We start from the raw sequence: 17,725 nt of genomic DNA, 5'->3' as shown, positions 1-17,725 counted from the left end.
TAAAGCATCTGCCAACTCCTGGACAGTCTGTGGTGCAACGTGGCGTTGGTGGATGGAGCGAGACATGGTGTCCCAGACGTGCTCAATTGGATTCAGGTCTGGGGAACGGGCGGGCCAGTTCATAGCATCAATGCCTTCCTCTTGCAGGAACTGCTGACACACTCCAGCCACGTGAGGTCTTGCATTAGGAGGAACCCAGGCCCAACCGCACTAGCATATGGTCTCACAGGGGGTCTGAGGATCTCATTTTGGTACCTAATGGCAGTCAGGCTACCTCTAGCGAGCACTTCGAGGGCTGTGCGGCCCCCCAAAGACATGCCACCCCACACCATGACTGACCCACCACCAAACCGGTCATGCTGGAGGATGTTGCAGGCAGCAGAACGTTCTCCACGGCGTCTCCAGACTGTCACGTCTGTCACATGTGCTCAGTGTGAACCTGCTTTAATCTGTGAAGAGCACAGGGCGCCAGTGGCGAATTTGCCAATCATGATGTTCTCTGGCAAATGCCAAACATCTTGCACGGTGTTGGGCTGTAAGCACAACCCCCACCTGTGGACGTCGGGCCCTCATACCACCCTCATGGAGTCTGTTTCTGACCGTTTGAGCAGACACATGTACATTTGGCCTGCTGGAGGTCATTTTGCAGGGCTCTGGCAGTGCTCCACCTGCTCCTCCTTGCACAAAGGCAGAGGTAGCGGTCCTGCTGCTGGGTTGTTGCCCTCCTACGGCCTCCTCCACGTCTCCTGATGTACTGGCCTGTCTCCTGGTAGCTCCTCCATGCTCTGGACACTACGCTGACAGACACAGCAAACCTTCTCGCCACAGCTAACATTAATGTTCCATCCTGGATGAGCTGCACTACCTGAGCCACTTGTGTGGGTTGTAGACTCCGTCTCATGCTACCACTAGAGTGAAAGCACCGCCAGCATTCAAAAGTGACCAAAACATCAGCCAGGAAGCATATAGGAACTGAGAAGTGGTCTGTGGTCACCACCCTGCAGAACCACTCCTTTATTGGGGGGGGTCTTGCTAATTGCCTATAATTTCCACCTGTTGTCTATTCCATTTGCACAACAGCATGTGAAATGTATTGTCAATCAGTGTTGCTTCCTAAGTGGACAGTTTGATTTCACAGAAGTGTGATTGACTTGAAGTTACATTGTTGATTAAGTGTTCCCTTTATTTTTTTGAGCAGTGTATATTCTTATGTACATATTCTTCATCCCTTTATAATAATAATAAATGCCATTTAGCAGACGCCTTTACACTTGTAAAGGTAGTTGTTGTGAAATTGTTAGGTTAGATTACTCGTTGGTTATTACTGCATTGTCGGAACTAGAAGCACAAACTAGCTACACACGCATTAACATCTGCTAACCATGTGTATGTGATTTGGAACGGTTGATTGTCAAGGGCAATGAATTCCATTATCTTGCCGTTAATGGATTTCACCTTTTGAGTTGTCTCGCTGAAATGTTCTTACTCTTTCAAATGACTGCTGGACTTGTTGACTGCTCGATCCACACAGCAGGCATTGGTCTAGGTTAGGAATGCTGTGTGGCACATGTAGCGCTAGATTTTTTTTGTGGTTCATTAAATCATGTACCTACATTATATAGGTATGCATTGACATCCGCTTTGACATCGGTTTTGCAAATTGTTTGTTAAACGAGACATCGGGCCAATGTTGGCATTTTTAGCTAATATCGTACGATTCTGATGTGCTTGTCGATGTATCGGGCATCCCTTGTGGGAACTCTTCAAGACTGTTGGAAAAGCATTCAATGTGAAGCTGGTTGATAGGATCCCAAGACTTTGCAAAGCTGTCATAATGGGTGGCAACTTTGAAGAATCTCACATAAAATATTTTGATTTGTTTAACACGATTTTGCTTACTACATGAGTCCATATGTGTTATTTCATAGTTAATGTCTTCACTTTTATTCTACGATGTGGAAAATAGTAAAAATAAAGAAAAACCCTTGAATGAGTAGGTGTGTCCAAACTTTTGACTGGTACGGTGTATTGCATTTTTTTCTGATACACGTTTTGTGCAAAATATTAATTATCACTGCAGGGCTGTCTGTCTCTGTACTGTTGAATAAAAAGTACATTAGTACTGCAAGTGATTTCGTTCCCCGGTGTCGCACAGTTTATCTGCCTATCCTAATATGTGAATATCAGTCCGTTTCTACGGAGGGAGCGTGAGTACTCTCCTTTCACCAGTTTTCCACTAGTTACCACAGCCAAAGTCAAAATTGACTGTCGTAAAAGTTAATGAAAACATATCGTTTTTTGGTCTTAATTTAAGTGTTGGAGTGGTTTATTTTTTTTAATTAGAAAAAAAAATCACATTTAAGAAGAAATTGTAGAAATAGGCGGGGTTTGACTTTCTGGCTGTGGTAACTTGTGATATCCCCTCGTGTTCCCGCCCCTCGGGGCTCCGCGAGCACGCATGCGCGCGATACCGTAAGGGAATGGCTGTTGTGTGATCGGGGGTTGGGCCGCCAGGAGCGAAGGGACAGATGCAAGAATTTGTAATGTCCGCCATGTTGGCTATGGCGTATTGAACCAGGGAGGGAGAGTGGAGCCTCGGAAAAAAAGAGACCGACAGTAGTAATCGACCAAAATCCGGGCCTTCCCGGCTCCCGTTCGCATCGCCGTATACCTGCCCTGGTACCAAGCGAACGGTTGACTTCTGATGAACATCACAGATCCATCCATGAGAACTCAAACCAGTACTGCTGTGAACATTATTAGATCGGTAGATTTATGCTGCATCTCACATTATAAAAAATGAGTAAATTGTCGTTTCGGGCACGGGCGCTGGACGCTACCAAGCTTCTACCCGTTTTCCGCTGCGAGGACTTGCCTGACCTGCACGAATATGCCTCTATCAATCGGGCAGTGCCGCAAATGCCAACTGGGATGGAGAAAGAGGAGGAATCGGTATGTTTTATTATCGCTGTCAGATTCATGTTTAAGATGTTTGCATTATGTTCACAATATGGGGGTCGCCCCTATCTTGCCTGCGCAAGTTTGCACAAAATGGCTGCCGTGTCTGTTTTCTGAAGTGTAAATTGCGATGAAATGTGCGTGTAACACCGACATTTTACCGTCAACATTATCCCAGTCGTGTATTGTTTCGAATGTAGGTTAGTAAGCCGTGTTGTATCCACTTATTTCACTTGGATTTACATTGGAAAACACAAAGGGGTCACGTGATTCCTTTCGCAACCGCCATTTTGTTTACGTTGTCTTTGCCAAAAACACAGTTGGGGATGGGCTTTGAAGTGGTGCCATTATCACGAACAAATACCAGGGGGAGACACTGAGTCGACATGTCTTTCCTGTGCATGTTTTGAATGGGCTACAAATTTGGACAGATCGGTAATACAACCATCACGCACGACGCTGTGGGACTGGCACTACCAGTCAATAACTGAACAGAAACGTTCAAACTCTAAGGCGCAGATACCTCTTGCCAGACGGCACAGGCTTTTTTCTAATACATATGTGTGCACAAAAGCTATGCTTAGCCAAGTGTCTCAAATGTGTATACCCATAGTCAAATTCTTTCAAGCTTGAACTACAACTGACAGAACATGTGCAATTTAGAAGCCAGTCCATGATCTCCTGAATATAATATAGCAGATCTGAGTGCTGATGTGGTGTGCATATTTTTTGCCTGTCAGGGGTGAGGCAAAACAACCCCGTTCTGGGTTATATAAATCCAAAACAACCCCGTTCTGGGTTATATAAATCCAAAACAAACCCAGTGACCAATTTTGAGCATTTTGGTGTGATGATCAGCAATGTCTCAACTAGAGCATTGGAGGGATGGGGGAGCAGTAGTGCAGTCAATTTAACTACCAGAAGAATACCGCCAGCCCGTCTCCCTTCCTGTGCTCTTATGTAACCTCCTGGAGTGACAGGAGAGATGTTTCACTACAGGGGCTCAAGTGAAATGCAGCATGGCTTCTTTGCTGTCTGACCCTCATCTACCCCGATGGGAACTGGATGGAAAACCTGGACTATTCTCCTTATAGTGCATTACTTGTGTCTTACTGTACATTGGGTTAGTGGTCCAGAAGTTGTGACATCTGGGACGCAGTCTTGGGGCTGGTTGACTGGGGCAGACTGAATGGATGAACTGCTAGCTAGCTTCCCCTGACCAGGTTGTTTTATATCTGGAAAGCAAAACTCTGTGGCTGGCTGTTTATAGTGAAACCATATAGGAATCAACAGCATAGATATTTTATACGTCTCAATGTTTTATGGAATGTTGGAAGTGTTGTTTCCCAATCATGCTTTGCTCTAGGACATGGGTAGACAACCCTATTTTTGATTTAACCAACTTGGAAGACCAGGTGTGTTGAATTTTAGACAATAACTGAACTGATCAATTAGCTCAGATGGGCAGGTGTTGTCCCTAGTTTAAACACAATCATGCAGCACTCCAGGAACAGGGTTGCTTAGCCCTCTAAGAAATCAGACTGTTTGGCTTGACCTATGTCTTTTTCCTTGACTGTCCTCTAGTTCCATTAACTCAAATTATTATTTTTGTCTTGGTGGGTTTCTCTTTCCACAATTAAGCTACTTGGTTACTGAATGGACAATGCCAAACCTGTATGAGGTCTTGGATTTGTTTGATGGGCGAGCACTAGGCCAGGGGTTCTCAAAGTGAGGTCCATGAAGGTACTGCAGTGGGTCCCCAGCCTCAATTTATTTTAAACTGATTAAACATATTTTGGCCAAAGGATCCTTGGAATAAGATGAGGCTGTAAAACAATACAATGTGATATTAATTTACAACAGGGATGGGCTACTCCAGTCCTTGGGGGCCTCTGATTGGTGTAACCCCTTTGTCCCAGCTAACACACTAAACTAATGTTCTGTTTAGAATGCAGTTTGTTTAATCAGCTGTGTTTTTCTAGGGATGGGGGGGGCACACAGCCCCAGCCCTCGGACTAGTTTCCCATCCCTGATCTACAATTGATCTTGTTAACCCTGCACAACATGGGTCTGGGAGGCTCAAAGGAATATCTTTTTATGGGCAGTTCTCTAGTTTTCAACTCAATATTTCTTGTGTTCCCCCAAAAATGTTTTTAAAGTAACTGTCCAGTCAATATCAGCTTTAAAGTTAATATTCTATTAACTCGTACCCAAATAATGTTGACATATCCAATACCTGTATTTGTGGCCAAAGCATACATTGCAGGAAATTAACTTCAAAACTGCAACATTCTCTCCAATGCCAAGAGGCGGGCCTTTAAAATGTTCCTTCCCAAGATCCGAGACTTAATCCGTCCAGTAATTCACTGCTGAAGTCATGGTAAAACTCTGTATGCTATTTTTCTCATTCAAGTTGTTTTGAGGGCGTTCCTGATTAGTTTCCTGTAACAGAAAGGGGTTCCCGGCCCCAAAAAGTTTGAGAATGCATGCGCTAAACTGTGTCCCATGTAGTGAACAATTTCCAACCCCTGCTTGCCTCTCCCAGTTTCAGTTTTGTAATCCTTCAAGAGGAACATGAGTCAGACTGAGCCAGTGTTTCATAATCTTCCACACTGACAATTACACCTAGCCTAATAGCTAACATCCCTGCTGAAACAATACAGTACACCTAGCTAATGTCCCTGCTGAAATGTTGACATATGCTGCATGATTTGATTGCAGTGCTGTTGCATCTGCCTCTTTACTAGAATTTACTATACACGCTAGGTTACTACTTCAATTTGTCAATCAAAACAGAATCTGCACTAAGGCCGTAATTATAAAACCTACTTGAATACTGAACTCTGTCTTGAACAGGCCTGTGATGACCGTTTTAATTTAATTGAATATAAGAGAATTGGCCTACTTCTTCCTTTGATTACACCACTCTTACCTTTAGCAGATGCCATTGTCTGACTGAACAGACTGGCTATGAGTCATTGTTTGTATCCCAAATGGCACCCTATTCCCTATATGCTTCGCCCAGTTTGGGGCGGCAGGTGGTTAGAGCGTTGGACTTATAACCGAAAGGTTGCAAGATCAAATCCCCGAGCTGACGAGGTTAAAAAAAAATCTGCCATTCTGAACAAGGCAGTTAACCCACTGTTCCTAAGCCGCCATTGAAAATAAGTATTTATTCTTAACTGGCTTGCCAAGTAAAATTGAAATATCAAGGGCTGCCCAACCCTCTTCTTGGAGATCTACAGTTCTGTGGGTTTTCAGTCGACCCTAAATTAACACACCTGATTCTACTAATTAGCTGCTCAACAAGACCTAAATTAGCTGAATCAGCGATGCTAAATTAGGTTTGGACTGAACCGGAGATCTCCAGGAAGAGGGTTGGTATAATTTTCTGGAATTTTCCAGGCTGTTTAAAGGCACAGTCAAGTTAGTGTATGTTAACTCCTGACCCACTGGAATTGTGATGCAGTTAATTATAAGTGAAATAATCTGTCTGGAAATAATTGTTGGAGAAATTACTTGTCATGCACAAAGTAGATGTCCTAACCAACTTGCCAAAACTATAGTTTGTTAACAAGAAATTTGTGGAATGGTTGAAAAACTAGTTTTAATGACTCCAACGGAAGTGTATGTAAACCACCGATTTCAACTGTATATAGTACACTTATTTTGACTAGGGCCCAGGCAATCAGTTTGTCTAATGAGCTGGAGGCCACACTTTTTTTTATTGGAGTCTACATCCTGTTCCTCGGGAACATTACATTGAGGGAAATGCATGTCTCTGTGAAAATGGGCTGCAAAACTTTCCCATCTGTGTCTCTGTTTTAGCCCAGGTGTCCTAGCTGTGTGTATCAGGTAATCTGATGGTATCAGATGTTTATGCTCTTGACATTTTCATGCCAAAACATGGAGTTGGCATGATGGTACAAATATGAGCACTGAGATAAGTAAAGCTGATGCTTGTAGCAAGGTTTCTGTATCATGGATTTTCATGACAGGGTGCTTTTCTATTTATCACCCACCCTACATGTTGCACCGGCCTTAGCTAATGCTGCTAGGCCATAAGAAGGTAGGCTACCTGAGCTAAGGATAAGCTAGCTAAATGATCTAATGTACGGTCCTTCTCCCTGCTGTGACTTTTGTTCATTGGTTGTTTTGTTCGCAGACATCCTTTATCACTACCATGTGCGTACACATTAATAGAGGAAGGTCCCCAACTTCACTAAGCTCAGTCAAGCAGCTGTGAGTAATTTTGCTATGTCAGGTCAGCTGTGATTCAGGTTAGTGGGTCGCTGCCTGGCGTTCTCCAGAGGAGCGTGCAAAGCAGTCTGGCTTAGGCCTGCTTCCAATTGGTTCCTTATGCAAGTTTTTACCCTGCCCGGAGTTCAGCTGTGTTTATGTTGCCTTAGGCCTCATGGGGGTGATTTGGGGCCATGCTGAGACCTTCATAAATGGCTCATTGAGAGTTTAATTCTTTATTTACTTCATATGCTATCATATCTGATATGAACATCCTGTCAGTGACATAGTCGCATTACTAAAGCAACAGTCCTGCCTTCCAATATGGTTGTCTGGAGTGTATTATTTAATAAATTTGTGAGTGCCGCAACGGTTGCTAGGATTCAGCTATAAGCCCACTGTGCCACCATCGGGACAAATTGGAAACATTGCTCAAAGATGAGCTACTTCTGTACTGTTTACCACATTTACCAAATATCAGAACAATGCATTGAACAAATTATCCAATAAATATTATGCTTATGCAGTATTTTGGACTATTTTCAAAGATGTTGACTTTAAAACGTCTTCTCCTGGACTGATTTGGCACCAACTTTGTTATGGCATCTCTGTACCCATGTCTTAAATGCAACTTTTTCCAGGACTCTAGCACTAACAGTATGGCTGATATGAGCCAATGAGTTTGCATAACTGAACCATACTTTACAGGTTAGCTAGACTCATATCCCTGAGCATGTGTGCCAAATTTCATCACATGGAATCAACAGATTAAGCTATATTAACATGGGTGCATTATAGCGCCACCGTGTGGTCAATCTGACCGTGCTTGAATATGTTGAGTCTCCAGTGTTTGGAACGGGTACCAAGTTTTGTTACAATACGAATATCTGTGACTGATTTGTGCCAGACCACACAAATGCGTGTTGGTCAATAGCGGCCATGTTTTATGTACTATGTTCCTTAAAGCTGCAATGTATAACTTTATGGATGACCAATTTCACAATTTTATTTTAGATCTGTCATTCTCATTGAAAGCAAGTCTAAGCGGTAGATCTGTTCTATGTGCTCTAATTTTATGCTTCCCGTTAAGTTTGGCTTTTACTTTCTGTTTTCAACATCAGCTTCAAACTGCTGAAAATACAATATTTTTGATGATGAGAAACATATTTCGTAGTGGTTTACAGTTGAAGTTGGAATTTTATGTACACTTAGGTTGGAGTCATTAAAACTTGTTTTACAACCACTCCACAAATTTATTGTTAACAAACTATAGTTTTGGCAAGTTGGTTAGGACATCTGCTTTGTGCATGACACAAGTAATTTTTCCAACAATTGTTTACAGATTATTTCACTTATAATTCACTGTATCACAATTCCAGTGGGTCAGATGTTTACATACACTAAGTTGACTGCCTTTAAACAGCTTGGAAAATTCCAGAAAATGTTGTCATTGCTTTAGAAGCTTCTGATAGGCTAATAGATATAATTTGAGTCAATTGGACATAATTTGAGTCAATTGGAGGTGTACCTGTGTATGTATTTCAATGCTTACATTCAAACTCAGTGCCTCTGTGCTTGACATCATGGGAAAATCAAAAGAAATCAGCAAACCTCCAAGTACGGTTCATCCTGAAAGTACTTTGGTGTGAAAAGTGCAAATCAATCCCAGAACAACAGCAAAGGACCTTGTGAAGATGCTGGAGGAAATGGGTACAAAAGTATCTAAATCCACAGTAAAATGAGTCCCATATCGACATAATCCGAAAGGCCGCTCAGCAAGGAAGAAACCGCCGTAAAAAAGCCAGACTGGTTTGCAACTGCGCATGGGGACAAAGATTGTACTTTTTGGACAAATGTCCTCTGGTCTGATGAAACCAAAATTTAACTGTTTGGCCATAATGACCATCCGTTCTGTTTGGAGGAAAAATGGGGAGGCTTGCAATAGAGGTCGAGCGATTAATCGGAATGGCTGATTTAATTGGGGCCGATTTCACGTTTTCATAACAATCAAATCTGTATGTATTTTTAATACCTTTTTATTTAACTAGGCAAGTCAGTTAACACATTCTTATTTTCAATGACGTCCTAGGAACGGTGGGTTAACTGCATTGTTCAGGGGCAGAACGGCAGATTTTCACCTTGTCAGCTTGGAGATTCAACCGTGCAACCTTACAGTTAACTAGTCCAACGCAATAACGACCTACCCCTCTCGTTGCACTCCATAAGAAGACTGCCTGTTATGCGAATGCAGTAAGCCATGGTAAGTTGCTGGCTAGCATTAAAACATTCAAATTATAATCACTAGTTAACTACACATGGCTGATATTATCTAGCGTGTCCTGTGTTGCATATAATCTGACAAAGCATACAAGTATCTAACTATCTGACTGAGCGATGGAGGCAGAAGCAGGTGCGTAAACATGAATTCAAACTGCACTTTTGTGCATTTTGCCAGCAGCTCTTCGTTGTGCGTCAAGCATTGCGCTGTTTATGACTTCAAGCCTATCAACTCCCGAGATGAGGCTGGTGTAACCGATGTGAAATGGCTAGCTAGTTAGTGCGCGCTAGTAGCGTTTCAAACGTCACTCGCTCTGAGCCTTGCTCTGCATGGGTAACACTGCCTCGATGGTGACTGGTGCCGTTGTGTTGCTGGTTCGAGCCCAGGGAGGAGCGAGGAGAGGGACAGAAGCTATACTGTTACACTGGCAATACTAAAGTGCCTCTAAGAACATCCAATAGTCAAAGGTTAATGAAATATAAATGCTATAGAGAGAAATAGTCCTATAACTACAACCTAAAACTTCTTACCTGGGAATATTGAAGACTCGTGTTAAAAGGAACCGCCAGCTTTCATATTTTCTCATGTTCTGAGCAAGAAACTGAAACGTTCGCTTTCTTACATAGCACACATTGCACTTGTACTGTCTTCTCCAACACTTTGTTTTTGCATTATTTAAACCAAATTGAACATGTTTCATTATTTATTTGAGGCTAAATTGATTTTATTGATGTATTATATTAAGTTAAAATAAGTGTTCAGTATTGTTGTAATTGTCATTATTACAAATAGGGGGGAAAATGGTCGATTAACCTGTTAAGTCGACCCTCTACTTTTTCGAACATTCTGTTAAAAATCGCGCAACATTTCAGCGCCCTGCTACTCAGGCCAGGAATATAGTATATGCATATGATTTAGTATGTGTGGATAGAAAACACTCAGACGTTTATAAAACTGGTTAAATCACGGCTGTGACTATAACAGAACGTGTGTTTCATCGAAAAGTGCAGGAAAATCTGATCACTGAAAATGGAAATAAATATCCTTGCGCTACTTCCAGGAATTGTTCAAAGTGAACCGAATTAAATGAGGCCGAGGTTGCAGTGCCTACAGCTTCCACACAATGTCTAGAGTCTTGTCATTTGATTCGGCTTTGATTCTTGGTCAAACCGAATCAAGGGAACCGATTCTCTCCGGTCTCCGACCGGATGTTTTGGTCGAGCTCTCTCCAGACATTTTCTAGAGACGGACACCTATAGAATTTACATCGCCTCCTGATGAATTTTATCGCTTATTAACGTGTACTAATACCTAAAGTTGCATTACAAAAGTATTTCGAAGTGTTTTGTGAAAGTTTATCGTCGACTTTTTGAATTAAAAAAAGACGTTACGTTATGCAACGCTATTTTTTTCTGTTTATCACACAGTCTTCATAGATCGATATCTAGGCTATATATGGACCGATTTAATCGGAAAAAAAGACCCAATAGTGATTATGGGACATCTAGGAGTGCCAACAAAGAAGATGGTCAAAGGTAATGAATGTTTTATATTTTATTGTGCGGTTTGTGTAGGTCCGACTATGCTAATTATTTGTTTACGTCCCCTGCAGGTCTTTTGGGGTGTTACATGCTATCAGATAATAGCTTCTCATGCTTTCGCCGAAAAGCATTTTAAAAATCTGACTTGTTGCCTGGATTCACAACGAGTGTAGCTTTAATTCAATACCCTGCATGTGTATTTTAATGAACGTTTGAGTTTTAACTAATACTATTAGCATTTAGCGTAGTGCATTTGCATTTCCAGAGCTCTAGATGGGACGCCTGCGTGCCAGGTAGGAGCAAGAGGTTAATCGGTATCAGCTTTTTTGGTACTCCAATAATTGGTATCGACGGTGAAATATCATAATCGGTCAACCTCTAGCTGGCAAGCCAAAGACCGCCATACCAACTGTGAAGCACGGGGGTGGCAGCATAATGTTGTGGGGCTGCTTTGATGCAGGAGGGACTGGTGCACTTCACAAAATAGATGGCACCGTGAGGCAGGAAAATTCTTTAAAAAATGGGGTGATCCGAACTGACCTAAGACAGAATTTTTACTTGGATTAAATGTCAGGAGTAGTGAAACAGAGGTTAAATGTATTTGGCTAAGTTGTTATGTAAACATCCAAGTTTAACTGTAGATGTTGTTTTGTCACAAACTGAAATTAGGCCAACAATACAAATGTTGGCAACCAGGAAATGTAGCTTACTAATTGCAAAGTGTGGCCTTTACCACGTTTGCGCCATTATCGTTATGCACACTTGCTGCTCCTCATTCAAGCCCCAGGCGGCTAAAGCATCTCAACCCTAGAGCAACGTTTTCTCCTGTGTGATCTTCGGGGAAGTAGTCTATAATGTTTGCAAGCACCTCTCTCTCAGTTGAAACTCATTAATAAAGTGTACTGTCAAACTAATGTATCTTACTGTAGGGCTCAGTTGATCTTGTAAACTAAAGGTCTGTTGTAGGTGTGTAATCAACATGTGAGCTCTGTTTCAACTTCTCCTTAAATTTTGTTATGCAGTGTTGGGATGGTGACGAGAGAACCGTGCTAGGTGGAGTCTTGTATCTCCTGTCAAGCTTGTTTATCTTCTTGAAACTGTCTTTGCTTACTGTGTATATAGGAGCCATGTCTTTGGTTATGTGGTAGGTTTCGGCCTTTGTCTATATTTATTTATTTTCCCAATTGGTCGTTAGTCTTGTTTCATCTCTTCAACTCCCGTACGGACTGGGGAGAGGCGAAGGTTGAGAGCCGTAACCCAGCCGAGCCGCACTATTTCTTGACACAATGTCGCTTAACCCGGAAACCAGCCACACCAATGTGTCGGAGTACACCTGACGATTGTGTCAGCGTGCATTGCGCCCAGCCCGCCACAGGAGTCACTAGAGTGCAATGGGATAAGAACATCCCTGCCAGTCAAACCCTTCCCACCAGCAATCTATCCCTGTTTAACATAGGTGGCTGGCTGTAGCTGAGGGGCTTTGCTGCTGTCGAGAGCTTTTTTCACCTTGCAATTGTCGTAAAGTAGGGGATGGTTCTATAAATGATTTGAATACGTTAGTCGCCACAACACTGAAGCAAGCACATTTTGCGCAACACTTGCATTTGGTTGATATTGGTTTTTCTGTAGCATAAATACTGCCATACCACTGAAGACTCCTTTCTTTGGCACCAAATCAATCTCGTTAGCAGTCGCAGCTCTCATATTTCCGAGGTTTAGTGAGGTAAAGCCCCTTTTCTCATCACCAGTGTCTTAACTGTACACAGGGACATTTGTGATCGGCCAGCTTGTACATGCCATGCCACGTGAGAGCCTGCTTGTGATTAGTCAGCATCCTCTATGCATGTAGAGAGTGAATGAATAGAGTCTAGCGCATCTCATTGGCGGTATCGTAAGTCTATTTTTTTGTTGTATTAATGGATTGTAATAATAATTATAATTATTATTATTATTACATGAAAATCGCAGCCTCTTGCTATTTATGGATATTGCACATGTCAATATCAAATATTTGTTCTGAATTTGATTAATCGTGCCTGATGTTGAAGGGAATGTGAGCTGGGTGTTGCATCATGATTTGCTTCAACTGCTAACAGAAGACCTAAGACTGGCCTGTTAATGTTTGTAGACTAGCTTCAGATACTAGCTTATCTCTGTTAATATTGTAGTTGTAATAGGATGTTCAGTCTTGCTCTGATGCACTGTTTGCATTGTTTGTTATAAAAAAATAAACAACATTTAACTGTTTTCGGCAGCAAGCTGCCTTAATTAACCTGTCTGGGAACCTGTTTCCGCTAGCCAACAGCCAATGAAATTGCAGGGCGCCAAATACAAATCAACAGAAATCTCATAAATCAAATTTCTCAAACATACAAGCATTTTACACTATTTTAGAGATACAATTCTCGTTAATCCAGCCACAGTGTCTGATTTCAAAAATGCTTTACAGTGAAGCTCCACAAAAAATTGTTAGGTCACCACCAAGTCACAGAAAAATCCTGCCATTTTTCCAGCAAAAGAGAGGAGTCACAAAAAACACAAATAGAGATAAATTAATCACTAACCTTTGATCTTCATCAGATGACACTCATAGGACTTCATGTTACACAATACATGTATGTTTTGTTCGGTAAAGGGCATATTTATATCCAAAAAATCTCATTTTACATTGGTGTGTTATGTTCAGTAGTTCCAAAACATGCAGTGATTTTGCAGAGAGCCACATCAATTTGCAGAAATATTCATTATAAATGTTGATGAAAATACAATTGTTTTGCATGGAACTTTAGATTAACTTCTCCTTAATGCAACCGCTGTGTCAGATTTCAAAAAACTTTACGGAAAAGTATAATCTGAGTACGGCGCCCAGAGCCCAAAACAGCCAAAAGAAATATCCGCCATGTTGCGCAGTCAACATTAGTCAGAAATGGCATTATAAATATTCACCTAATTTTGCTCTTCATCAGAATGCACTCCCAGGAATCCCAGTTCGACGACAAATGTTTGATTTGTTCCATCAAGTCCATTTATGTCCAAATAGCTTCTTTTGTTAGGGCGTTTGGTAAACAAATCCAAACGTGCGTTCGGGTCCAGCCGAACATCGGACAAAAAGTTCAAGAAGTTATATTACAGGTCGTAGCAACTTGTCAAACTAAGTATAGAATCAATCTTTAAGATGTTTATATCATAAGTGTTCAATAATGTTCTGACCAGAGAATTCCTATGTCTGTAGAAAAGCAATGGAACGTAGCTACCGTTCACGTGAGCGCGCCAGCCCGAGGCTGTGGCACTCTGCCAGACCACTCACTCAAAGAGCTCTTATAAGCCCCTCCTTTAGTGTAGAATCCTCAAAACAGGTTCTAAATACTGTTGAAACCTAGTGGAAGCCTTGAAGTGAAACACAACTAATATCACCCTGTATCTTCAATGGGGGCGGAAAACCTCATATTTTCCACTTCCTGGTTGGATTTTTTTCTCCGGTTTTTGCCTGCCATATGAGTTCTGTTATACTCACAGACATCATTTAAACAGTTTTAGAAACGTCAGTGTTTTCTATCCTTATGTACTAATTATATGCATATTCTAGCTTTTACGGCTGAGTAGCAGGCAGCTTAATTTGGGCACGTTTTTCATCCAAGCCACCCAATACTGCCCCAATACTGCCCCCTACCCCAAAGAAGTTAATGTAGTTGTGCACAAATCGCCACATCCGTAATTTTTGTACTGTCCGACTCTGCCATCTTGGTAATTTTTACTTGGCAAGAAAGTTATCCCAGCCCTAAAAACCTACTGTTTTTCAGCAAACTCTCCGGTCCTCTGATAATACTTATCCCGTGTGAATCGTCTTCCCTGTGATTTGAGTGATAATAGTTTAACAGGTGCTGCACCCAGTCTGGATAAGAACATAGGAACAAATTGATGCTTAAAACAAAGTGCTATGCACTTAGCTTACAGATGAAGGAACTGTTTTGTCACACATCCAACTTTCCTAGTGCCATACTTCTCTTTTTAAAATATGAAGTAGATGATATTGTGCAAATGAATTGACATTCTTCAGTTAATTAAATGTCTGCATGGGTTACGCGGTTACATGGTTCTTATTGATATGCGTTATTTTGACTTTCTCGGAATTGAAGGCCCGTTAGGCCAATATTAGGCTATCCATACACCTTTGAAATGTCTTCACGTCTAGAAGAGCCCCCAGGGTAAAACTAATCCCACTGTAAAAACAACGGACATGCTGGGGTGATAATTACATAACCGATGTCCAATAGTAATACTAGTCCCCTGCGAATAGGGCTGAAGTATGGAAAAATACATGTTTTACATTTTCTAGCAATCAATTGATCTAAAAAAAACACTTGCGGTTGAACAAGATTTTTAAAAGTCTGGGACAGCCCAACTGTTTCTAGCTACTCAACCAACCTAATGAGAACTTGAGTGTGGGTACATGAATCCCAAAGTGTTTAGACTCACCTGTACTGATATTGTTTTAAATTGATCTGAGGATGTTGAACGTCCGACCTCGAATTCCCCTGAATTGATTTCCCCCATAATGTGAATTAAAATTGGATGAGTACTGTGAATGTGACCTCGGATGGGGACAATGGACCTACTGTTGGATAGTCGGGGTGGTAAGCCTATATGTTGAATTGCTGGGGGTGGCTTAACCTTTTCACAGGTACCAACAAACTTGTGTGAACCTTCTACAGTGGTCCCTGCCACGCATGCTTAAACCGGTTGGATTAGAAAGCTCACCAAGAACGTCCAGTTTCGATTGACGCAACAGTAAGCTAGCCACACATTTCTTTTAGAACCATTTTGCACAAACAGTCCTTACAAAGTTATGTCCTGAATGTGACAAGTTTATTTTGGAATGCAATGTTAAGACATTCACAGAAATAGCAACAGCATACATAATCATCCAAACGAGAAAATGTGGACTACATTCGTCCATGTGCTAACTGAGGAGACATTGATGTAACACAAGCATATTAGGAAACTTTAGGCTGACAGAGACCACTATGAATTATCTAATACCAATTACTATTTATAATACTTCACGGGTGAGCTCAACATTGATCTAAATATTTGAGTAAGTAATCATCGATGGGTAGTTTGTGTGCCGCCATGTATAAGAGACAAGATTAGTTTGGTCTGTTTACAGTATGCATTTTGGAGGGGGTGTGTCGTCTACGATCAGTTACTTACCTTCATTCACTTCCGGAAGTTTACTCGAAAGATTAGTGAACCATTCCTTGACCTCAATAAATTTCTGGTCTGATAGACGTTTACATGACACCCAGAATGCATTATATAATGTCAACAAACATGGCGCCACGCATAGCTGGCAAATTGCTTAGCATTAGCTCATTATAATTAGTACGACCTTCAAAAAAGTATTTTACACACATCATAGGTGTCCATTACAATTTATGCAATAATCGGAATGCATTGTCACCAGTACATGAAAAGGTGAATAAAACTGTACATACATTCATGCAAGCATGCATACATACATACATACATATTTCATGCTACAGTAGAAACGACAACACGAAAATAAGGCACTTACTTTGATAGGAATGCACACATCCACACACCATTTGTTTGTAAGGAAAACAACAATGGGGGCAATGTGAGCTCCAGCCAGAAAATAAACCTAAAATGCCTATTGTAGTTGGAAACGGCAGAAGATTAATGGAATATCTACATATGCGTACAGAGGCCCATTATCAGAAACCATCACTTCTGTGTTCCAATGGCACGTTGTGTTAGCTAATCCATTTTTGTCATTTTAAAAGGCTAATTGGTCATTACCACATCTGAAAACTGTTGTGCTTGTTAAAGAAGCAATAAAACTGGCCTTTAGACTCGTTGAGTATCTGGAGCATCATTTGTGTTTTTGATTACAGGCTTAAAATGGCTAGAAACACAACTTAATTCTGAAACTCATCAGTCTATTCTTGTTCTGAGAAATGAAGGCTATTCCTTGAATAGAATGGAATAGCCTTCATTTCTCAGAACAAGAATAGACCGACGAGTATCAGAAGAAAGTTCTTTGTTGCCTACATTTTATTTGTGTGCTTCTACTTAGGCGTACATCATGTATTCATTGTAAAAAAATGTCAGCGTAGATCCCTGAACTATAATAATAAATATGCAATATCACTCAGCATTTTGTGGCAGGACAGGCACTTTGTTGATGCTTAATGTTCAGTTGTAGATATGTTTGCTTTTATTATTGTATCTAAATTATTTATTTTAACATTGGTTAAAAGACGCAGGTCACAAAAGTGAAATTAAGCCGTTATACCCCATTATTACTTACTGTTAATCATTGTTTCTGAAACATTAGAAAGCGTGCTCAGTTTGATTTTTGGTGTAATTACGTATAATTTATTTTTTAACTGCCGCTGTTGTAGTGTAGGCCTACTGACCTTTACCTTCCTCCCCCACAGGAGCACCATCTACAGCGGGCTATCTCGGCACAGCAGGTGTATGGGGAGAAACGGGACAACATGGTCATCCCCGTCCCCGAAGCAGGGAGCAACATCGCCTACTACGAGTCCCTATACCCTGGGGACTTCAAGATGCCAAAGCAGCTCATTCACATACAACGTAAGGAGTATTATTGTTCATGTAGCCTGTTTGTCAGCGGTCTTTGTTTTTCTGTTGTCTCTTTGGTCAGACGGTAGATGTTTGTTTT

The 17,725-nt window shown here is 41.3% G+C and overlaps 1 protein-coding gene across 1 annotated transcript in view; it reads left to right on the top strand.

Annotated features, from left to right (window-relative positions):
• The first annotated feature begins 2,496 nt into the window (after positions 1-2,496).
• LOC124016886 (enhancer of polycomb homolog 1-like) overlaps positions 2,497-17,725 on the top strand; it is a 48,896-nt gene continuing 33,667 nt past the window's right edge. The window contains exons 1-2 of the mRNA XM_046332228.1: positions 2,497-2,952; positions 17,478-17,637. Coding sequence (XP_046188184.1) covers positions 2,800-2,952; positions 17,478-17,637 — 313 coding nt within the window. The 5' untranslated portion in view covers positions 2,497-2,799. The remainder of the gene's footprint in view (positions 2,953-17,477; positions 17,638-17,725) is intronic.

Source organism: Oncorhynchus gorbuscha, unplaced genomic scaffold, assembly GCF_021184085.1.
Source record: "Oncorhynchus gorbuscha isolate QuinsamMale2020 ecotype Even-year unplaced genomic scaffold, OgorEven_v1.0 Un_scaffold_103:::fragment_4:::debris, whole genome shotgun sequence".
NCBI classification, from domain to species: domain Eukaryota; kingdom Metazoa; phylum Chordata; class Actinopteri; order Salmoniformes; family Salmonidae; genus Oncorhynchus; species Oncorhynchus gorbuscha.
This window is presented reverse-complemented; position numbering and strand designations above follow the sequence as displayed.